At 42.1% G+C, this 24,288-nt stretch overlaps 1 protein-coding gene across 1 annotated transcript; it reads right to left on the bottom strand.

The window, feature by feature from the left end:
- Positions 1–5,273: 5,273 nt before the first annotated feature.
- On the bottom strand, positions 5,274–13,604 carry ntn5 (netrin 5). Its single transcript, XM_070929758.1, has 6 exons — positions 12,125–13,604; positions 11,128–11,316; positions 9,261–9,410; positions 6,941–6,991; positions 6,075–6,155; positions 5,274–5,869 (listed from the first exon to the last, which is right to left on the bottom strand). Exons 1-6 carry the CDS (start codon positions 13,599–13,601, stop codon positions 5,274–5,276), a joined length of 2,544 nt encoding a protein of 847 aa, XP_070785859.1. The 5' UTR covers positions 13,602–13,604.
- Between the last annotated feature and the right edge of the window lie 10,684 nt (positions 13,605–24,288).

Genomic DNA, 24,288 nt, shown 5'->3' with positions numbered 1-24,288 from the left:
TGGACTTGTGACTGTGTTTTTGTGTATTTTTGTCACTTTTTGCACCTTCTGAAACTCCAGTTTTCTGTTTTAAAACTGAACCATGTGAAACATTTAAATATAAGCATTTTTTATTTAGTGCTGTGGCATTTGTTGTCCGACAATACAATCACTTCTTCCAAGAGCTACGTTGATCCTCAAAGACCTGCAACTGAACCTAAAGATCCCACAATGTACATTTGCTGCATTATAATTTACAACGAAAGTTAATTTGAAGTGAATAAAAGTGTAATGTGGACACACTTGATCAACAGTATATATGTCTAACATCAATATCAATAATATGTGCCCAGGACCCCGTAGACGGCAGTATTTATATACTGAGGTGATTATCCTGGAGAAGTAAAGTAAATTTAATTAAACTGTCCCTTCCTAACACAGGAAGAACAGGCAAAGTTCAAAAAGTAGTAAAACTCAAATACTTTTTGTGGTACAGTGTTCTCTGTATTTGCACAGGCAGATGGACTGGGTGGCACAGGGAGTGAGGTGAAGTAAAAATGTGTTTGAGGAAAAATCAGGGGTGCAGATGTTGTAAAAAGGTCAGGGGTTGCCTCCCCGAGCCTGAAATCCAATCGGTCACGGTTCAAATCCAACTAGACGGAGTTCACCCGAAGTGTACGCCCCATAAAAGTCATTCACACACACATACACAACATGTTCGACCCATCCACGCCACAGATGGGAGTCTCTTTTCAACCACAACACCTGGGCAGGCCCGAGCTTGTGTTACCCCCCCCCCCCAACCTTTTACCCCAAAACCCCCTCCTCACTCTTTTGATCGCTAATCCTGAACCCTGACTCCAGCCCTCCAGTACTAATAGACTGGGGACTGAGTGTGGACGCCATAACAACATCCAGAACAAAACCAGAAAGAAAATGGCGGGATCACCCTGCTGCCCTCTGCGTCATAAATCACCCGTCGCCTCGAACACGGTGGCTGCCAAAATAAAGTCCGGCTTGACGACTACAAAGACAAAATGAGGTTCAGACTACGGACTACAAAGCTGATGAAGGCCTGAGACGTCCCAGACATTTGTGACCAAAGACCAGACGACTGGTCGGCACCTGGAGCTGGTGGGAAACTTCTTACAGGAGTCAGTTTCTGGACATGTGACAGCACTTGTTCCATGCAGAGTTTTACCAACTGTCTTGTCTGCAAAGATTATACAGTAATGTCGTTTATGTGGAAATTCTTATATTGAGTCATTTGTATGGACCTGTTTTTTTCTGACCTTGACTTTTTTGTTAAGGTCAGGTGAATCAGCCGGCTACGAGCGTTTTTTTAAGTTTCCAAAGCTTTTCATATTTCATATCATCCCATGAATCATGACATCTATTTTATTCACAATTTAACAGACTTTTGCAGCACTTTTGACTTGACCTGCCATAGATGTATGGCTGGTGACCATCCAGTTATTACCAAGTTATACCAAGTTATTCTCATGAATTGTGACCCATTTCATCTTCAATTGAACAGACTTTTTGTAGATGCAAACAGGTATTATGTTTGATATAATAGGGGTGAATCCCCTCTGGACTATGGAAGAAAGGGGGTTGAATAAGTATCAACACTCACCACTATTGCTGAAATTATTTTTATATGATATGTCAGAGTTTGAGGCTTTTTAAAGGCGCCATTTCATCAACTGTTGTCATTCTTGAAGATTGATTTTTACTGGTGGTTTAATTAACATGGTTTTCCCTGGACAGGAAGTGTATGAAAAACTGTAATCTAAATAGTAACTAAAGCTGTCAAATGTAGTGGAATAAAAAGTACAATATTGAGTTTCACAAAATGGAAGTACAAGTACCTCAAAGTTGTACTTGAGGACAGTACTTGAGTAAATGTACTTAGCTGGCTTCAATAGGACACACTGAGCATCAGGACGCAGTGATTTTGCTCTTGAAAATAACATTTCACTCCGTTACTTTTGGCCATAATTTGGAGGAAATTTAAAACAGTAAAAGCTGCTGGTGTGCACATGTTTGTAGTATACAGTGTGTATATATAAGTGTGTGTGTGTCTGCATGTGTGTGTCACGATGTTGCTGCCCGGAGCAGTGCCATGCTTGATTAGTCCTAATCTAGCTGGGAGTCAGGTTGCTGTGTCGGCGGCGTGTCTGTATGGAAGGCATGCAGGCTGCGGATCACAGGGATTGACCCTCTGCCTCTCAGGTTAACAGAAGCCCTGTGTGTGTGTGTGTGTGTGTGTGTGTGTGTGTGTGTGTATGTTTGTCTGTGTGTGTGTGTGTGTGTGTGTGTCCTGAAAACTTGTGTGTGAGTGTGAGGAAGCTTCATGAAGAGAGTAAAGTAACATTTGAGGTGTGTGACAGAGAAAAAGGAAATGAGAGGATAAAAATAAGTGTCTGTGTGTGTGTGTGTGTGTGTGTGTGTGTGTGTATGTTTGTCTGTCTGTGTGTGTGTGTGTGTGTGTGTGTGTGTGTGTGTGTGTGTGTGTGTGTGTGTGTGTGTGTGTGTGTGTCCTGAAAACTTGTGTGTGAGTGTGAGGAAACTTCATGAAGAGAGTAAAGTAACATTTCAGGTGTGTGACAGAGAAAAAGGAAATGAGAGGATAAAAATAAGTGTCTGTGTGTGTGTGTGTGTGTGTGTGTGTGTGTGTTTGCAAGAGGTCTAGTTGAACTTTGGCTCTGGCTGCAGTGCAGGACGAGTCACCTCTCGTAAAACGTACCCTCGGCAGGTTGTAAACATAATACCACACACTCACAAACACACCCTGCTGCCTCCCACACCACAAGAAGGAGCTGATCGTCCACAGCGTCTCAGAAAAGTGTGTGTTGTCGGTTTAAAGTGAACAAAGCCGCAGATGACGAGCACCCCCCTCACCCCCTGCAGCAGGACGAGCCGCGGGCTTAAGTTGTCTGTTAGTGTCTGTGTAAGTGTGGGTGTTTGGGGAGTTTCAGGATCAAACCCTCATGTCGACAGAGGCTGCACCGAGCAGACGGCCGCTGACAGGTGCTTCCTGCAGCAACGCAGCAGGTGTTTCGCCTTCACACACATGCTTTGCCTCCAGGACATGATTGTGCACGTACTGACACACACACACACACACACACATTGTCTGTCCCTTCCCCCCTCTCAGTCCCTCTGACACACACGAGTTTGTCTTATTATACATGTGCGGATGTGAGCCTGCACTCAGCTGTACATGCGAGTTTGGTTGTTTTTCTCGAGCACAAACATCTTTTCTTGGTCTCAGTTGTCGGCTAAATTAAAATGAATCATTTAAGGTCTCGTTTGGTTGAATTTTTACCAGTTTTTGTCACTGCCTGTTCAGGTTTCCTAACAGTACGCTTTCTTCACCTACAACTAGTGCTAATGCTAACCATAGCCAAACAATAGGCTACTAGTTCAACGTTCCTTAAAGGCCACAGTCACTCAGACAAAGTGAAGAATGGGTGATGACGACGGCGATGAGAACTGTGAGAGTGAACCAAAACAAAGAGCTAAAAGTCGCAGCTGTTGTAATTTTATGAGATAATATTTACCGCTCATAACGTGTTCACATAATCAGGCTGCAGTGTCATAACCAATTATTTGTAGAATACCCAGATTAAAAAAAATATTTTTTATTGATTCAAATCAAGCATAAACAAGCTGCAGTGGGAAATGAGCACACATATATCCCCCTGTCCTGTTGTTAAGTATCACAGTGGTTGACTTAAATGTCTTTTACTGGTCAGCACTGGTCAGTATAGACCAGTAAAATGTCTTCTTAGTGGAGGATTTCCCTGATGATTTTCTTTACCTGCTAAGCTGGTTAAAGCTAATATTTGAAGGTCCTAAGGAAACAAAATGTTATTACAATCCTGATAAAAGCGGAGTAGCTTCAGTACAGTTTCTACAGAGACTCCTGTGGATTATGTGGCCCCCAAGAAGCTGCTAGAAGAAGCTGTTGAAGACATTTGGACCTCAGAGACACTCCCTCAGTGTCATCAGTCAGCGAGTCTATTTTTCTCTTTTTATTTTCAATCACAGGCTCCAACACAGCGGCACAGCCAATCACTGACACGGCCGCTACCAAAACAACATGGCTGCTCAACAAATAGGAGCTCTTCCATCTGTCGTAATATACCGCCACCATTTCCCCTGGGCTATGACGCCATATCTCCCAAATGGAAACAGAAGTCATGACGACAGATCAGACCGATGGTTTTTAGATCCATATCTGGGCTCCTAACGGTCTATCTGAGAATTCCTTTATGGTTAGAAAAGACGGCTGAAGTTAGTTTGGTCTCCGTGTCAGCTGTCCAATGAGGGAGCAGATTGTAGATAGTGTCAATTTCCCCAAATAATGTACAGTGTGAATGCAAGGTAGACGTGTGTGTGTGTGTGTGTGTGTGTGTGTGTGACCTGGAGCTACTGAAAAGATATGTGAAGAGGGCAAAAGTGGAAAAGGGCAAACCTCTTTGTACAAAATAATTGTTGTACATAAAACAGATGCACAAGTTTAGGCTCAGATCATTAGTAAAGAAATAAATGAAAAAAGTATCCCTAATGAAAAGTTTTTAGGAATTTTATATTAGTAAAATATCAACTGTTACAGCTCTGCATGTTAAAAAATATTTGAATTTAGTAAAATGAATTAATCAATACATTTAATCTCCTTTTTATAGGTTAATTTCAAATTTCATTATGACAACTACAAAGTCAAAGATTGTTTGGACCTCACAAGTTTAAAACAATCATTTATATAACACGGCCACTCTCCTTGTTTTTATTTTTGTGTTGTTTTTACATGAAGTGATCCAAGAATAAATATGATTCAAACAATCTAAAAAGATCTTTATGACAAAAATACTGCATGGCATTTCAGTCAGAGTTTAGTCAGACTTTAATTTTCAAAAGCTTCTTTAGTAGAAAATATTAAACTAATATTTCACATAGCACCAATTATATTGGTGGAATCTTTTTATTTTTTTTCATCATGGTGAGTTTTGCTGCAGAAAGTTGACCTTTACCCTCCAGAAAAAAAAACATACGAGGAAACGTGTGTTTCTTCACATTTTAGATCAGCATTTGAACATCACGTAACAGGTGTGTGTATGTGTGTGTGTGTGTGTGTGTGTGTGTGTGTATGTGTGTGTTTGGAGTCTGTGAAGCAAAGTCATGCCTGTTTCTCCTGAAACTGTAAAAAAGAGCACTTTCCTCTCCTTGTAGTTATCTTTTTGTCCGGAGAGGTGGAGGATAAAAACTCTTCCTGTGATTTTTGTTTTTCATCCATGACCTTGAGTAGAGCACACCAGAGCGGGTGTGGTTGGCGAGGGGGTCGCCTCTGTGGATTTAACCTCGCCGTCTGTGTGAGAGTGTGTGTGCGGGATCACTGAGGTCTGAGTGTCGTCCATGTTCACAGAGTGTGTGTTCACGCTGTGAGGCTCGGCGTCTTCCTCAGTCAGCAGGTGAGGGGGGATGTACCCTGACTGGGGCTTTGTTTGCTCCCTGTGATGGTGGTGCTGGTGGCTGTTGGGGGATTTCGGAGGGCAGCGGCCCCTCTTGTCCTGCCCCCGGAAGCCCCTCAGTTTGGGGCTCCAGTGTTCCCGCCACTGGAGGGCCAGAGTGGAGCGGTCCGCCACCAGGCGACTCTCTTCAGGGCCCCAGCCCCGCTCCCCCTCCTCAGCACCGATCAGGAGGAAAGTCCGGCCCACATGGAGGGCGGGGCAGCCGCAGCCGAGGTCACGGTCGGGGACCCAGAGGGAGTGGGGGCCCCTGCGAACGCGGGAGGTGGACCCCGTGCGGAAGACAGTTTGGACTGAGATGGAGAACTGCCACCAGGGACCTGAACGCTCCATCCCTCTCACCTGCACCTTCAGCACTGAGAAAGACAGATGTTTTTTGAAATTATATTTTTGTATCAGCATTTTTAAAAAGTCTATTATTTTGATAAATAAATTATAAATAAATAATAAATCAGAAAAAAATGATTACACTTTGTAGTAGAATCATTGAAAATTTCAGTAAAAAGGAACATTTCTCTTTTTTAAGAAGGTAATAATGATGATAAATAACATGACACTGACCGTAGTCCTTGAGACAATAAGTGTCCAAGTTCATCCTGACTTTAACCTGAGAGGGCTGGCAGTATGAGACACACTCCTCCGCTATAACAGAAAAAGAGGAGAGAGGGAGAATGCATCAAATGAGAGGGTATCATTTCATAGCACGCATATCAGCACATGTCTTTTCCCCTAATTACAATATGGCTGCTTCTATTTGTCATCACAGTATCCTGTGACTAACAGATGACCTCCACTGCAGCAGGTGGGACATTCCTCAAGCCGCCACTAGGAGGGAGTGGTTAGCTACTGCATGAGGAGTTAGAGCGTGCGCTCCCAAAACAGAAGAGTTTTGTTTTGATTATACCATAGAATAGGTGCTTTAAATTGGGTTTGGGGAAGGGTTAAAAGGATAGTTTAGAGAGTGAATTGTCCTGTTATTATGGTAAAGGCATTATTATTGATATAAGAAGGAGTGCATGAACCTATAGTTGGACTAAAAGAAATAGGCAGCCATTATAATTCTACAGTCTACATTTCCTTGAAATTTAATTCAGAAACAGTTTACACATAAAATAACCATGAAGGGATTTCTGTTACTGTTTAATCCTGCAAAATATGTTTAAACTGAAAATCCTGTAAATTCAATGCTGCCATACTTAAAAATAGTCCTGCTCAATGATTTGCAACATTACCCACGGTGACTAAATACAACCAGAGATATTGAAGGGGTGGTTACCATAGTAACTGCCATATAATTGTGGGGAAAATGCTAATAGGTGAGAACAGGTGAGTTTTAAACTGCTAACAAGTGACCATGACGATACACAGAGAGATCACCTCAAACTGTGTTTGATGTATTTATTGATTTATTAAAATATAAGATTTACCTATGCTGTACTGAGGTTGGTACACTGGGGTCGGAGCGACCTCTTGAATTCCTGCAAACATAAACATAGTTTCAGACAGGTGACGGGAACAGATACACAGAGACACTTCAGCCTACCTACAAGAGCTGTCAGGTTGTGTGTTATGTGTGCTATGCTTGAATGTCTCTCGGTGCGTGGGGCATGTCTGCACAGAAGATAAGCAAGTGTCAAAAACGTGTGTGTGTGGTCCATTTTTATGGGCTAGAAACACACTCCCTGGCGCTCACTTGAGCACACGCACAGACACAAACTTTACTTTTGGTAATTTAATAAGGTCAAACCATCACTTCTGGTATGGTTTTGTCTCAAACATTACACAGAGTCCAATAAGGTTTGCTTTGAGTGTGTGTGAACTTGTAGATGGAAAATGAACAACCTGCCGGTCTGTACATACATTATCCAGGCCTCTTGTAAAAGTGTGTGACAGTGCTACCATATTTTACCAAGTTCACACTCCATCCGCCCGTCCACGTCCTGTCCTCTCTGACACAACTGGGCCAGTGACACCCTACACCCCCACCCAGCTGACTGTCCCCCACCTCTGAAACACTGGAAGGTGCTGTGTGTTTGTGTGTATAATATGTGAGAGGTCAAAACGAGGCAAATGAAGGATGAGCCATATCTTGCTGTCAGGAATATAAAAATGTTTTTTTTCATTCAATAAAAGAAGCCAAATATTAAACATTGTTTAAACATAAGCAGTTGTATATAGACTTTGCCCCAAAAATACAGTATAAAATGGGGAAAAAATATGATTTAATCCAAGAAATATCTGATCAAAGAAGTAAACAAGACAACATGACGACACATTTGACCATCACTCACATAATACCTAAAACACAGTTTCTGCACTCTGACTTTGGATAATCTCCAGAGCGCAAGGAGAACAAAATGTGTCTGTTATAACTAGTTTGATTATTTTGTATTTTCATTACGTTCCATTGCTCATTGGAATTAAATAAAACATGCTAAGTGTCTGTTTGTTCTTCTACTATTGATACATATATTAAAACTATGTCGGCTTTATCAGAAATGGCATGATATAAATAGGATCCACTCAAAATCTGGTAAACTAACGTCTGGTAGCTACAACTTCATTGTATTATGTGGAATAACTAACTGAATTAAAATGTCAGTTCATAAAAATGGATATTTTCCATTTACAGATAACAATAAATAAACAGTAAGTACATTTAGTTTTAGCTTTAGCTAAATGTAGCTGTGACAATCTCGCCAGCTAGCTTTCCCTTCCTATAGCTCTCTTGCTTTAGCTGTCTAGTTGGCTGTGTTTTCTCAGATTTTTTACCAAATATGTGTTAATGCATTTTGTCGTTGTAGGGGAGGACGGCAGAGACACATATTTAATTGGCTGCGAACTTCCTGTGCTGCTAAAGGTGTGGATAAAACGTTTCAGTGGGAGCTAACTTTAAGTGTAGCCTGGCTGCCGCGTGCCTTTTGGTCTGTCTGATGAGAGGAGGTGTTAGAGGTGGTGGTGGGGGGTAAGAGATGCTATACATAGCCTGAAATGGTCTGGCAGTAAAAACAAACAAGGTTTTCTTTCACTCACTCCTTTCACTGGGAGAGTTATGAGTCTGGGCCCAGTGATGGGGGCGTTTTGAGCTGCACAACAGGTGTGAAGCTTGCCGCCGCAGGCTCCCGATGTCACCTGATTGGGGCTTATGCAGCGTCAGTGCCTGTGTAGTTGTCGGCACTCGTGCGATTAGCCGGGGAGGAGCACGTGGATTAACGCTCGAGGCTGAGGTTTGGTACTGGCCAGGCGCAGAGATATGAGTAGCAACAATCCACTTGATCTGACGCTGATCCCAGATCAGATGGAGATGAGGTTTCCCTGTAGCGGTCAGCTCATGTTAACGCTGCTATGGAAACCGTCTCTAGGGATGATGAAAAGGGGACACGCTGGGAGATTGGGCCAAATTAGTCTGGACAGCAGCGGCCCCTTTTATATTGAGCTACTACTTGATAAAGGCTTAGAGAGCTTGATAGGAGGTTTAATCCATTTAGGCCACAAGCAAATCAGGTTGAAGGAGAAATTAAAGAGGTCGTTTTGTCATGATTGACAACAAACTATTAAAAGTTTGTGATTTATTTTAGCTGGGTTACATGCATCAAATGCTCCCATTGGAGACCTCCTCTCCAAACATGCTTTCGGCACTAAAACGTTATGCTGCCTCTGCCTTTTCTTCTTGGAGACAACTGACATAGTTCACAGTTTTTCAGATTCTGAACAAACTACTACTATTAATACTGGTAGTTGACTTACGTATGCAGGGCCGCAGAGGGGACTTGCCCTGTTTGTATCCCGGGGCACAGCGGTTACACCTGAGGCCGGTCACCCCTTCTCGACACAGACACTGGCCTGATGTCTGGTTACACCAGCGACCCACGGCCCCCAAAGGATGGCACTGACATGCTGGAAAAGAGAATGAGAAGACTGGAGAAGTGATACTGACGACTAGTTGTAGTTTTTTTGGCCACTTGGGGGCAGCAAACAAGCCAACAGACATATTATCACCTTATGAAGTTAATGCGGTGACGTGTTACAGATATGTAATTTCCCATCCAGCAGACATGGAGCAAGACTAGCATTTATTTGAAGTTGTGTCCCTCTGTGGTTTTAGTGAGAGTGAACCAAAACAGAAAAGTTGGTGGGTGTAAAATCACAACAATGAGCTGAAAGACGCATTCACATTACACATCGATACATTGCTAGTGTACAAATATGAACTAGTGCAGGTTAGTCTTGTAGTTGGTTCAGATACCCAGTGAAGGTTTTCAGTGACCGTTGAGTGGTTGTACTGGGGAGCTTCCACATGTGAATGAATATGAAAAAATAGACATGGAAACAAACAAGCATATTTGGTTGAGCTGCCCTGGATTTGTGGAGAAGAATGCATCGAGTTGTGATAACAAGGAAGCAAGCTAAAGATATATTAAGCAAAAACGTGTGCCAAAGTCTGTGACTACTGACAGGTCAACAGACAGGATTAAGGAGACTATCCATCAGGTTCAATCCAGCTTGACAGCATCCGTCCTGAGGGAGTGTCCTTGAGCAAAGAGACCTCTAGTAACACCATAAAAGCTATTTTGTAGCTGTCTTGTTGGGACAACAAAGACAAATTCCTGCATAGAGCTATCAACTGAATGTCACATGATGACGGGGTGATTTGGTTTACGTCCTGGACTTATTTCCATCGTTATCCCTGGTGCTTTTAGCCCGTCATTCTTGATGTCAATCCTTTCTCTAAATCATTCTTTTATGTTTTGTTCCCCCTTAATGTTGGCTGTTGTGATGCTGTATAATGATTACTGCCTGGATTTTCAATGGTTTACATTGCAAAGCTTTTTATTACCGCTACTATCATAGGATAAGACCCAATGAGAGAAGACAGATAGGGAGAGGAAGCCACACTTCAGCAGCTCTGCTCACACTCTAGTAATGTTTACACAAATCTCTACAAGGAGTCCAAACAACCTGACTGGAGAAAATGAGTAATTGGCCTCTGAAGGGTAACTCTGTGAAATATGGCATTAATAAATTAAAGCTGAGATGTGAATTTGCAGTTTGCTTTTGTTTCACGCATAAAAAGTGATAAAATATGTGGAAGTTTAATCATAGCACATATTTTTTCATCCCTGTGTCAAGCTCAAAGAGAGCCCATTAACTCTGGATATATTAGGCCCGTGGTCAAGCTTCACCATGAGCATGCCAGAGTGTCACAGTCACTTAGGACATGTGGCCAGTCAAAGGTCAGGGGTCACAGCAGATGCCAACCGATGGTAACGATGGGGATACAGGTGGCAGCTCAGTGGGGTTTGTGTGTGTGTGTGTGTGTGTTTTGTGTGCGTATCTCTAACAGGAATAGCTGTCCACTCTCACAATGTAACCACCCCATAAACACTTGTACACTGTACGCTCGGACAGAGACAGAGTGGGTATGTAAACACACACAGAGACACGCATTCAGACATAAACGCTGCCTCTCACACACTGTGATTTGCTTTTCATCTTCCTGGAATGCTACATGTTACATGACATTTATGCATGTATATGCACAAATACACTTCCTTCTTCCCCATCACCCTGTCCCAAACACACAAACAGTAAACACACACATCTAGTGACTGACCCTGGCAGGCCTTGCGGTGGTTCAGCAGCTTGCTGTGGTCGCGGGTGTATCCATTCTGGCAATATTGGCAGTGGCGTCCGGCCGTGTGATGGCGACACTTCTGACACACACCTCCGCTACGCCGGCCCGACTGCTGAAACACCTCCATGCTGAAGCGGCACTTGTTTGAATGGCCATTACACTCACAGGCTGGAGGCGGAGAGACGAAAATGATCATCACAAAATATCACATCCAATGTTTTGGATTCGTTCATTTTTCACTTTCAGGTTCAGGAGTTGGGAAACACAGGAGGAATGCTTGTGCAAGTGGTGGCATCATTGTTGTGTTGGGGATCTTGGGGCCTTAAACCCAGAGGCCACCAGGGCACACCGATCTCTGTTTAATCTGACAGGAACAGATGTAAACAATATGTAAATAAAACTGTCCACTGCAGCTCCTCTCCCACAGAGGAATGGTAGAAAAAGGGGGGCCCGGAGTCACGGCATCTTCATTACTGAGTAATACAACGTAGACATCACCGGTTATACAAAGACACATTTAAATAGCTCGTCCATATTATCGCCACATATTCATTCACAAAGTCAAGCAAAATATCAGCTAAAGTTGCAATTTGTGACATATTATAAAGTGTTTGTGTCAAAGCTGAAAACAGCTTTAGCTTGGGTTGTACTGGTTCAGCGACAACACATTTTAATTCTTCATTACACAGTATACTACTATATGTGCAGGTATTCTTTTCTTTTCTTTGGATTAATATTTTATTTACTTTTACCTTTCATACTGTAAGTGTTTGGGAAGGGTTACAAATACTAAAAGAACATACATGTCTCACTTATATTTTCACATTTACACCCCCCTTTCTGCCTTTTGTTTGTTTGTTTGTTTTTATAGTATGGCTTGTGTTGCATATGTTTAGTTGTCATCTAAAAGTATAAAAAAAAGAGGACATGCAGGTGTAAAATAACACACTTTTTTTAAAAAGGGTGCAGGACTCACCAACACAGGGGTTTGGGTGTGTGGGTGTAGCTCGATGCCATGGTCTGTCACAGTAGAAATCCTCGCACACATCACAGTCTGGCCCCGCCGTGTGATGCTCGCACACGCACACTGCTTGGCCTGTGTTGTCACGGCGACACCTGGAAGCGTGTCCGTTACATTTACACCTGCCGCCAACTTGCAGGTCCGAGAGGGCCAGAGGAGCTCGGACAGCAGAGGTGAAAGCAGAGGGTGGAGTCACCTGCAGATTCCTGGAGCTTTGTTTGGTGTTGAGATTATTGTTCCTCCTCTTCCTCAGTTCCCGCCCCTTGTTGCTCCTGCTCCGCCCCTCAACTGTCCAATTACAACCTCCATTGGGGCAAGGCAGCCAATGATTGCTTTCCTTCTTGCGGCCACGCCCTCTGCCTTTCCCGCCTTTCTTTGAAGAAGCAAGAGTATCTGCGCTAAAACTACCACCCCTTTCCTTGCTGGTCACATTGTGTCCGTCTTCATCTTGACCTGACCCTTTATAATGACCTTTCCTTCCATGTTTGTCCACTTTCTCCCCTTTGTTCCTACCCCTTATCTCTGAGTTTTTTGTCTCCCTTTCAAAAAATGCCAGTGTATTATCTGTGTTTAACTTTGACTCTACCTGATCTCCAGTGCGCCCCTTGTAGCCCGATCTCCACCTCAGTAGCCCAGTCCCTCTGTCATCTTCTGCACCATCACGCCATCGTGCGTCTTCTTTCTTATCCAAGTTGCCCTTCTTGGCATCTTTGGATACGTGGTGGAAGACCACACGGATGTCCGTGGCCGTCACCCAGTCCTGGAGGGTGTGGCTGTGGTCAAAATCAGGAGAGGATGGCCGTCCGTCCAGGGTGGAGAAGGCCAGCACCATGCCGCCCCTCTGCTTTTGCAGGGGTCGAGGGTCAGAGCAGAGGGGCTCTGTCTCTTGGTGCCTTGTCTGGGCCACCGTCTGGGAGGGCAACCCAAAGTTCCCAAGGCAATCGCTGGAGTAGTGCTGCATCGGTCTCCAGGTGCGACCATAGTCCATCGACTTGAGGATGGAGATGGAGATGGGGTCCGATGGTTCCCCCTGCTGGCAGAACTGCAAACTTATGTAGGTGATCTCAAAGCGGCGGCCCAGAGGTAGCGTGAGGACCCATTCTCCTGTATCAAGACCTCCGTGAGCCATCCAGCAAGTGAGGTTGTGGGGGTTGTGGAGGTCCGTCAAGGTGGTGATGTTGCTGTCATAATCAGACCCTTGTAGCGAGTGGCTAGCATTGACGGGAATGCCATAGGCGGCGTTGATGAACTCTGACAGGCAGTGTCGTGGGCGGCCATCTAGTTGGTAGCAGGGGTCATGAGGCGAAGTCCAGCTCAACGGGGTGTGGGAAAGGGGAGAGTAGACGAGGGATGGAGGAAGGAAAAGGAGGAGTAGAAGGAAAACAGGGAAGAGAGAGGTGGAGGGGGGAGGGGAAAAGGGTAGGAACATCATGTCATCCAGCCTGTGGAAGAAAAACATTTTTTAAGTGATTTTTATGAGAAAACCATGGGAGCTAGATCATAAAAAAACACACAAAGTGATTGACTTATATGACTTGCATTTGAAGCCAAAGAAGGAAATCTAAGATAGACCACCTGTGCCTTTATTGAAAACACACGATACCAGCTCACTGCATCACTTCAACTGCACCTTACTGGCTTTTGGTAGATGCCAGTAAAGATCTCATCCCATAAAAATGTGATCCCCAATCTTCACTGTAGTGTCGGCCACTGGTTTGAACCCGTGAACCTCGACAGCCTAGAACACATTCGTCTTAAAACTCGCCTCAACCCCGAAAAAGAGTGGATGAGTGCGGGTGAAGAAGGGCGTGCACCCAGCGGGTCTGTCTGAAATGACAAAAAACATGCCCGACAGCTGGGGCTAAACCCTGAGCTGGACCACATCCATCACGTTTATGGCTCTCCTTTTCAAATCACTTTACCGTCGGTCAGTGCTGCAGGCGAGCGAGGTGCCTGAGCATGAGCGGTGTGAAGTGTTATCGAGCAGCAAAGAGGGTATGAGAAAAAAGAAAATGAGGGAAGGAGAGGAGTTGGAGATTAGTCTTGAGGATGGTATCAAATGATTTATAGATCGAAATGTGTGTTCGGCTTGAGCCCCTACATGGATACTTCCGTGGTCAAAGACAAACACAGACTTGTGTACGTCCGCAATGCGAACAAATCCCTTCCCGTCTGTTACAACTGGTGATGAGTGTAATTTATTCCTCTGTCAAGATTTGATACCCAAGAGCGTTAATTTTGGCATGTGGACAAAACGAACAATGCTTGTACTTTCTCTGGAACCAGTGATTTATTGTTTTTACTGCTCACATGAAGCCCAGAAGCACATTCCCAACAAGCACTTCTTTTACTTGTTTCTTGCTAGAGAAAGTTCAACACCTTCCAGTTTAACTTTTGGGTCATTCTGGTTCATTCTGGTCATTTTGTCATCAATAACCACCTTCCTTCCACATTTTCAAACAACTCTCCCTCTCCTCTTCCGTCTCCCTGTCCATCTATCACCTGCCCCCTTCATTCTGTTCTGGGAATATTCTTAACTGCTGCGAGATTGATGATGTCCTAACAAGCGTTTGACACTGACAGCAAAGTCAGCAGGGCTTCATAAACCAAACCCGTAGGAGAGGACGGGCTGAGAGTCTCTCCGGCCTCGTCATCCCGCTCAATTAGCCAACGACCGAAATATGAGGCTTCCCTCAGGGACCACACAGCTCTGAAGGGCCTGTGAGGAGGCCATGGCACTCCCTCGTCTGCCTCGGACAAACCGCTCTGCTCCTGACCTCCAAAAGTAAAAGACATGCTAGAAAGCGGACCAGCCAAACCTGGTTGAGGACAAAAGCCGAGATCAGGCATATCAGGCGACCCAGTTTTGTGGTATTGCTACAGTAAACGCTACAAGCAAAGAGTGCAGTGATGAGCGGTCTGACTGTGACCCTGGTGCCACCGAGCCACATTCCTGGGGTCCAGAATGCTTTGGTTGGTCATTCCTGACGTGTCGAGACATGCCCCACGGGAACCTGAACGCACTGATAAAAAGCAGGACTTATAAGTTGATCGGATGATTAATTAGGTCTCTGGTTTCATACGGTGTCAATGTCCTGGATGTATAAGAAGGGAAGACAGTGTCAAAGGGATTATGAGCAGGGTAAAGGTTATTAGAGGATTCAAGGAAGTGGTGGAAGAATTCACTCTGGATGAGGAATGGCGAGTGAGCGTAGGCGGGTGGGGGTTCAGGGTTGGGACGAGTGAAACACACGAGGCTTGAAGAGAAAGGGGGCAGTTGTTTAACATTCCCATGACATGCACTTGCTCTTGTCTTTGTCACATTACATGACAAATTAAACATCGGCCCATTACAACCGCTTTGATAAATGGATGCTCATCTGAGAGAGGCCCCTGAGGTTTTTAATGCGCCCCTCTAGGCCAAATCCAGTCTCTCTCTTCTTCCGAAACCAGATCATCTGTCTGGCACCGTCACTGTAACCCACCGGATATGGTTTCAACGGTTTTTCTCTGCTGCTTTCTATAAATTCACACTGCCCGGGTGTCGGAAGAACATGTTGAAGATTAGCGGCATTCATTGTAAAGTGCTGTTTGATGAGAAGAAAATCCAAAAGCTGCACATCCTTTGTAAATGCATATTGACCACAAATAGTACGTGTTTGAAAGAGGCCATCACCCCCCTTTTCTCTCTCCCCACTAAACCTCAAATTAAGAGAGAAAAAAAAACACAAATATCCCTCAATTTTGGAGACATTAAGTTTCAGAGAAGTTTTTTTAAATAACTTGGCAGCAATCTTTGCCTTTCAAAAAGCTTATACAGCCAAATAGTGGTAAGATGAGATCAACATCTCCGGCGGGTGATCTTTAGAAGCAGCTATGCTTGGCTGGCAAGGGGCTGGAAAAATACTTGCTGACAACCTGGGGGCATGTTTACAGCATAGTCGAACAGAGGAGAGCGAGGAGACCGACGCTCATGTTCGTGCTCTGCAGTCCCTATTTATTTCCTAATGTAACTCTCCCTCTATTCTTCATCATGATGAAATGCTGACATGTGTCTGGTGAACTTGAAGAAGCCAAAATGTTGATGCCAGGAAGAGAAACAAACGCTTTATTTTATGGTTTGGTAAAGGTTGAAGTGACAAGAATTTGTGCATATACATTGCCTATAAAAACATTTCACCCTCCTGGAAGTTTAGGTTTTATTGTCTAGCAACATTGAATAAAAGCAGATTTAATCTGACTTATTTGACACAAAATGTCAAAGGGAAATCATTTCTTAACATGATCAAAATGTAATCAAATATAGAATACAAAATACTTATTTGCATAAGAATTCATCCCCTCCAAGTCAGTATTATACTGACTAGTATATAATACTGACGAGTATGGTGGGGTAATCTGAAGGAAATGTGATTCCATCGTGTAATTAAACCGAGTAGCAGAGGAAGCATGAAGGAGATCTTTGAGTGTATTTGTAGATGTCTTGCCTCATGGCTTGTTTTTTGATAATTGCTGATTTATATATATATATATATATATTAAATATATGTATTTATGTACTGCATATCTTCTGTTTTCTCTTTAATGGTTGTCACAAGACAGAGAATCTAAGAGGAAAGTAGACACATGGGAATTTATCAGTGTGTTGACCTACAAATGTAAATTTTTGGAGTTGTATTCCGCTGCAACAAACTAATGTCCTGTGATTTAGCAGGAAATGCGGGACTTTAAGTAGAGAAAATAAAGCGTGGAAACCTCTGGTGTGTGGTATTCTCTCTTGCTACCTGTTAACGCTCCTCGGCCTGTTCTCACTTTAGAGCTGTGGGCCTGTCTGGGTCTGGAGCTGCTCTGGTGAGCAGATGAGCTGGATTTGGCCTGTCTCACACATTTTAACATTCCTCGTCATGGGCAGCAGCCCTGGCCGGGCGAGACGGAGGCAAATATGTTAAATTCAAATTGCTGTGCTATTTTGTGATGAGTTTGAAAAGACTAAATTGTGGTTTGTTCAAATAAACAGTGCAGTTTAAAGAGTTTTATCAGGCTGATAGTCGCTGGGAAGACTTCCCAGGGTTCTACATTGCAGCTCTGCTCTAAGACACGGAGCCTTTAAATAAATATGATCAATTATATAAGCTCTCTTATAGCCTACATGTTTGAAGCTGAACCAAGGCACCTGTCGGTGCATGTTACCACACTGACACCTTTGTTAATTTGCAATTGTCCTCAGCCGGTCAGAAATACAACACTGGGCTTCGGGTGAGAAGAGAAAGGCTACGTATGCGGTCTGTATTCTCAAACTGCATTCCTGCCTGCACAGTTGAAGCCCATGTGTGTGTTATTCCACACGGAGCAGATTCCAGGAGTTCTGTTTTAGGTGTAATAATCTAATTTTAGTGGGGCAGCCCCGGGAGGTGAAAGCAACAGACAGCACAAAATGGATTATCACTGCTTGTATCTTTAGCTAAAGGCCTCTGTCCTTCGCGTTTGCACCTCCAACAAACTGCCAATCCGGTGCATGTGCGGGGCCCCCAGGGGCCGGCTGCACCTCCACGGACACATGGAGGGAGTCTCTGCCTCTGCATTGACCCACGAGCCCCGCTTACTTCATTTTTGAATAAAAAACCACATGTCACCCACTTGATATTTGAAAGCGCGTTTCCTGTCAATCCCCCCCCCCCCCCCCCCCCTTTACAGCCTCATACAAGTTGGCAGGACGCTCTCCAGCAGCTCCAGCTTCACATGTTGATATTGAGAAACAGATGGAAATGAAATCATTGTGATTCCATGTTGCAGTCACGCCAAAGACAACCTCGGGCATGATGGAAATACAAGTAAGGCCTCCGGTTGTGATTGTGTGTCAATTAAATCCACACAGTGTCGTACAGGGGGGTCAATAAAGAGAAGAGCAGGCGGTCAAATAAAACAAAACACACAGAAATACTAAAGCAAAAAAAAAAAGCAATCATCAATTTTTGTTAACTAATTTATTTTTGAAATTGGTTATCAGGTTATAATAAATAACAGCCTGTTTTAATGAAACACACTAAAGGCCTCGACTGTAAACTGCATGACTTAGAAATTCACGCCCCCTGTATTGTAAAGAAAACGGAGCAATCTGCCGTATATGTCTATTAAAGCCAATACGGTATATTTTCTCTTGCTGCAAAGGGATTTTAGGGAAACTAATGAACTATAGAAGGACCTTAAAAGGAAAACAGCCCGCAGACACACGCAGGTTGCGGGCGTTGCTTTTAATGGAGCTGAGAATAATAATTCACTTGCCTCGGTTCATTAAACACAAATGTTTGTCATATTCAGCCTGATTACTTTGGCAAGAGCCAGCAGTGAAGCCCGGAGACTAATTGCCTCCATCCTGAACAGTTAATTGCACTTGTTAAGCAGAACTTGGCTGCAGTCAGTTATCTTTATCTCACAGAGAGGAACAATAATATTTACAGTGTTAGGCTATCTCACTTTGATCAAACAACTTCACTCTGACTTGATGATTAGTCTCGTATGTGTTTGGCATTAAGGAGAGTTAGTTTTCCAATTTAAGTCCATCTAATTAAAATCTAATATAAGTGGTGTTATTGTCGTGTTGAGTTCATATTTTATGTTTTCATATTTAACTTTTTATTCAATCCGCGACAGTAGGACAAAAATCTAACGTATATGCTTAAAATTACTATGATAATAAAGTTGGGGTTGTCCCAGCGGCAACATGCACACACAAGTTGTGTAAAGAAGTTATTACGATTAAGGAGTTATGAGGAAATTCAGTCCTAGTATTTAAAGTAAAAAGATCAACTTTGGATTTACGCTCACATGACGGAACAATTTATAAAACATAAATAAGACAAAAGAAAACGTATCCAACTGGCCTGCTGTCTAATAGGTTTATGCAACACATATCAAATACAGTAGAATCAAATAAAATAACCAAATATATATGTTTTTTAAAAGATATATAATAACAAATAAAAATAAAAAAAGTCTGATACACGCATATCGGCTGAAGGACAAGATGAGCAGCAAGTCGGAATCCGTCCGTTTGGTAAATGATTACATACTTCAGAGCAGAAAACACAACATGGAGATAAATGCTCCTCTGGTGCCATTTTTAAGGTACAATTTGCAAATACATTTCTGTGACTTCCTGCCTTTTCTTTGCCCTCCAATACAGTCACACACAAATACACAAGTCCCTTTACGCGCGACTTCAGCGCAGATAAAACTTCACGAACACCTCGAGCAGCACGGAGCCTCAGCCAATAAACATTTTGAAAGAGGAAGAAATAAATCAGCAGCGCTCACCATGTGCGTCCCGCTGACTCTCCTTCTCCTCACGTCTCCTGCTCCTGCGGAACCTTCTGATCATTGAGAGAAGCGCAGCAAGTGTCCGGACATCCAGCTCCAGGCAGAGGACAGACCTACCGAGAGAGGGGGCAACACACCGGGTACTGGTGGAGGAGGAGGAGGAGGAGGAGGGGGGTAAATTAACGGGATCAGCTGGGGGGGGGGGGGGGGGGGGGGGGTGCGTCTCTCCATATAGTAACTGAAGTGAGCCAAGAGCTCCCACCTCGAGAGGAGCCACATCCTGCTTGACGCACAGCGCACCTCTGCCAAACTGGCTCACACGGTTAAATGTGTCCACCAAACTCAAACAAGGACGCTATCTAACTGGCTGATCTCCTTTTATAGTTCCTTTTATAGTTGATTTCCGGTTTAAAATGTTTTGGATAACGTTTTTTGTTGTTGTTGATACCCACTAGTCTTCTTGCTGTATGTCATCCTAACTCCCCCTTACTGTTTTCTAATTGACTTTTTGCCAATAAGTGTTAAATGTTTTCACTGAATCTCAATGACAAACTTATTTATCCCGAAGTCTGATGCATCAATCAGATATTGGCTGTACAGAAGTCCTTTTATTGTGGAACTCAGTTGACATTAATCTTACAAATTTATGTAAAAAAATGCATTACTGAGGCCATATTTTTTACTTTTGAGTACTACTGCTTAAGTAATATTTTCAATGTTAATATTAGGAATTTTATTTGTAATTTGCTTTGTTATATTGCTACTTTTAGTTACTTTTATTTCAAATGACTTCCAACACTGTCAACTTGTTAAATGACGCTTAGTTACAGATTAAACTACCCAACAAGATAAAATCACCCCAACCTCAGCCAACTACAGCATTAAACTGTTGCTTTCATGTAAAGCATTAGTAATAATAATACTAATGAAACACTGCAATTCATTTCTACTTATATTTAGAGCCCTTGAAAATGTCTCAAAACTATAAATATTTATCTACAACATTAAATATTTGACTAAATAAGCAACAACTTTAACTCTATAATAACGGCTTAATCAGGAATGTGGACAACAACACACAACTATAATCAAATCAGATTCAGCGTTACAAAATCCTGATTGGTGCATGGGTTTTAACTTGTGTTCTTATGGGATCTAATTGAAGAAACAGTTTTTCAGGGCCTTTAAGTAACTTAACTGGCAAGACATTACAGTCACTTGATCATATTTCATCTGAAAATAGATCATTTTATTGTATTTGTTGTTACAAGCTCTGGAGAAAACATTAAATCAAACGTCAACAAAAAGCTCCTGAAACTGGAAACAGGTTGATCTGCTTTACAGACAAGTGGCATTTTCTTATTTTCATTTTCAGGGCAGTTTTTCCTTCTTTAAAAGAACATTTTAAAACTCAATTAAACATTTCATGGGTTGTTAAAGACATTTCTTTTACACCGTGCACATCCTCCACCTTCAGGTTTATTACCACTGACGGGCAAATTGAGGACACTGTGGAAAGCCAGTTGCAGTGGTCTTATCTCGTATCTTGTCCAGGCAAAGATACTCTCTCTCCGGTTTGGTCCAATTATGCCTCACTGGAATAGGAAAAATGGTTGAAGTTAATTGGCTGCAGTGGATCGTTCTCAGATGTGAACCAAAACTGATACAGATGGAAATATAAGAAAAGAGAATCAAGGAGGAGGAGGAGGAGGAGGAGGGTGGAGGGAGGGAAGAGGCTTGATTGGAGAGGAGGAAACTTTCCCAGAGAAAGCCATAAAACTGATTGATGACTTCCCTCGAGGAATGTTTCCCCAGGTGTGCTTTGTGTGAATATAAGTGTGTGTTTGAGTGTGCGCGCGCGTGTGTGTGTAATAGTTACAGTGCAGTTAAGAAATGCTATCCTTGGACGCAGGACAAGTGCAATAAAGCAAATTGAGGGGTGAAATAGCACGTTTATGCATCAATATTGCACTTTGGCAGCATAAACACAAAGACACAAGAGATTTCAGTGAGCAGAGATGGAGTTGGATCTAAATTGGTACCATTAATGAAAGATTTAACTAACACAAATACTACTTGAGAACAGAAATCGTCGCTAAAAAAGAAATAAGATAATGTTTAACCGCTTAATAAAACACTTCAGGTGGTCCTTGACAGGTGCTCAGCGCTGCCAAAGTTTGCACCCTGCAGCTAAGAGTGTGCTGAGAGACTCAAGTCATAATAAACAAAATACCAATGAAGGTGTAATTATAAAGTCAATTTTAAGCCTCTGTGACAGAGTAAGAGCAGATTTCACAATACATGGGCGTTTATTTGATGGATTAGCTGTGCTTAAATATCTAAAGTGCTACAATATGACATTGTTCTTTGGTTTAATGTAGTGTATATATTATATATATATAATATATCCACAGTCTACATTTATTATTGCTGGAGAAAGAAACACGAATAAAAAATGGTACAACATGTACAATATGTTTACAAGTAGAATTGACTCTGTAAGGGAAAGATTTAATGCAAAGGTGCAGAAAAAAGTCCAAGAATAACAGTCATGTACTCTTATTTAATAAAAATATATGGGAGCTGAAAACAGAACATATTCAACATGAAGGAAAGCAGATACAGATGTATTGATTTATGAAGCTTGAGAAGCTGAAAGTTATTCAAGAACTGAAAATGTATCACTATAATAAATGAGGAAAAAGGTAACAGCAAAATAATCTGGAAGAATATTAATAATCTTTTAAGGAGGATCCCAAATTTTCAACTTGGAGCAAAATAAATATTAATGGAAGACAATGGGTGTACCTCAAGGATCAGTGTTAGGCCCACTACTATTTACTCTATGCATTATTGATCTCCCTCAGCAGTGTCACAGGGTAGAGTTTTGAATGTTTGCTGATGACACTGTTTTGTACACATGAGCACAAACAGCTAAGCTAGCATCTGTAAAGCTAACTGCTATAGAAAGGATTACCTCAAGGTTCAGAGGCTGTAAGAACATCCTCTATTAGCTTGGAGATGTATCTCACATGTCCCGTCCATGTCAGGGACCACCCCCCTCATCTGGATCGTGTTCCCTCCCCTCTGACCTTCTTTGATGTATACAGCAGTGTGGAGAGGAAGGAAATGATGGACAGACTTTTGACATGAACTGTCCTGCACCTTGCAACAGGTTTCGACTGTGATCCGCATTATCTGGACACTAACATTTAGCATTATAAACACACAAAATGGCATCGTTGGCCAATCTACACAAAGCACTTCCTTGATGGTAACTATGATGATTTGTTTTTTGTTTTAATGCAAAAAGAAATATGTCTTTAAAAAACAAACAGCAACCTTGACTGAAGGCTTTGGCTCTAAAACGTAGTTGGCAAAAAGAGCAGAGTTGAAAATCATCCTGGTTGCCATGAATCCAAATGCAGTGTTTTTGTTTTTCCAAGTTTCCCTCAATTTGTCTCTGAAGTGTTGACAGGTGCTGGATGGAGATTGGGAGTGGACTGTTGTTCTGCAGTGAAGCAAAACTCACCAATAAACTGCAAATTAAACTGTTGGGTTTAAGTATCAACACGAAAAGATCGTTGCTTATGATGATATAACAACAATAACCTCATCCTCAAAGGGGAACAGGTAGATGACAAATAGTTTGTAATCCAGAAATTCCAACAGGGATTTGGTAACAAAAGGGTCTAAGATCCAGACCAGGAACCTTTTTGTTAGCGAAGAGCTACCACCTGTTTGCACATAACATGCAAGTTAAGTATTTGTTCATTATCCACCTTTACAAGTTACGTAATGGCCCAGAAATCAGAGCTCTTCTTCACTTTTCATTCTTATTTACATGCCTGATTGCAAAAATGTTCCTTTTGTTTTGCAGTTAAATGAGAAACAAATTGGAGGAAATGCAGCTTGTTAAATAAAAGGAAACAAAACTGAAACCTTTGTCCAATAAAAGATATAGGATAATAGGATAAAAATATTGTGTTATTGTGTTAATGTGTTATTGTCTTGTAGGGGTGTCTAGTTGGGGTTTTATCATCAAAGGAAGTCGCATTTCAAAAGAGTGGTGTTGACAGATATTTAAAGTTTTATTATGCAAGGAAGAAATTCAATTAGTGGTTAAACATTGAAACTCAGCTGAAAACATGAGTTTTGTTTTAGGAGGTAGTACTTATATAATAGAAACAATTTATTAATTGATTAGATATAGATCTGATTCCAACATCCAGATGGGTTTTATTACATTATTGGATTAAACAAATGTAGAAAGCACATTGATATTTCAGATGCTTCTGCAAATAAAACAGAAAAGATAAAAGCTCCAGCAACACAGTTTTACTGTTGGACTGATGTGTTTCAGCTTGTGCTCATCATCAGGGTCAACACTTTACAAAGAGATCATTCTTAATACTAACTTTTGACCCTTTAAGACTACTGTCTCTTCTCCTGTAGTGCTAGCTCACCGTTTTATTTCCAACATGTCTTATCTGATTTATGTTTTTTGATTATTGTTGGGTATTTTATTCCATTGGATTTATTCCATTATTTTTAATTGTCTATCTTTATGTGCTTCGTTGCAGTCCTGAAATGTTTTAATTCTGCCATATAAAGCACTTATTTATTATTATTTTTAAATGCTGTAAAAGTAACGTTTGTTATTATTATTATTATTATTATTATTATTATTATTATATATTGTAAATGGTTAAGTTGTATATAACCCTCTCTAGTCTGCACATAAAGACAAAACAAGTGACAAAACATTTTTTCTAAACACCATTTTTATTAAACTTCAGCTT

The sequence above is a fragment of the Enoplosus armatus genome, chromosome 23 (genome assembly GCF_043641665.1).
Source record: "Enoplosus armatus isolate fEnoArm2 chromosome 23, fEnoArm2.hap1, whole genome shotgun sequence".
Taxonomy (NCBI): domain Eukaryota; kingdom Metazoa; phylum Chordata; class Actinopteri; order Centrarchiformes; family Enoplosidae; genus Enoplosus; species Enoplosus armatus.
The sequence above is the reverse complement of the archived record's forward strand: the minus strand, read 5'-3'. Positions and strand labels throughout refer to the sequence as shown.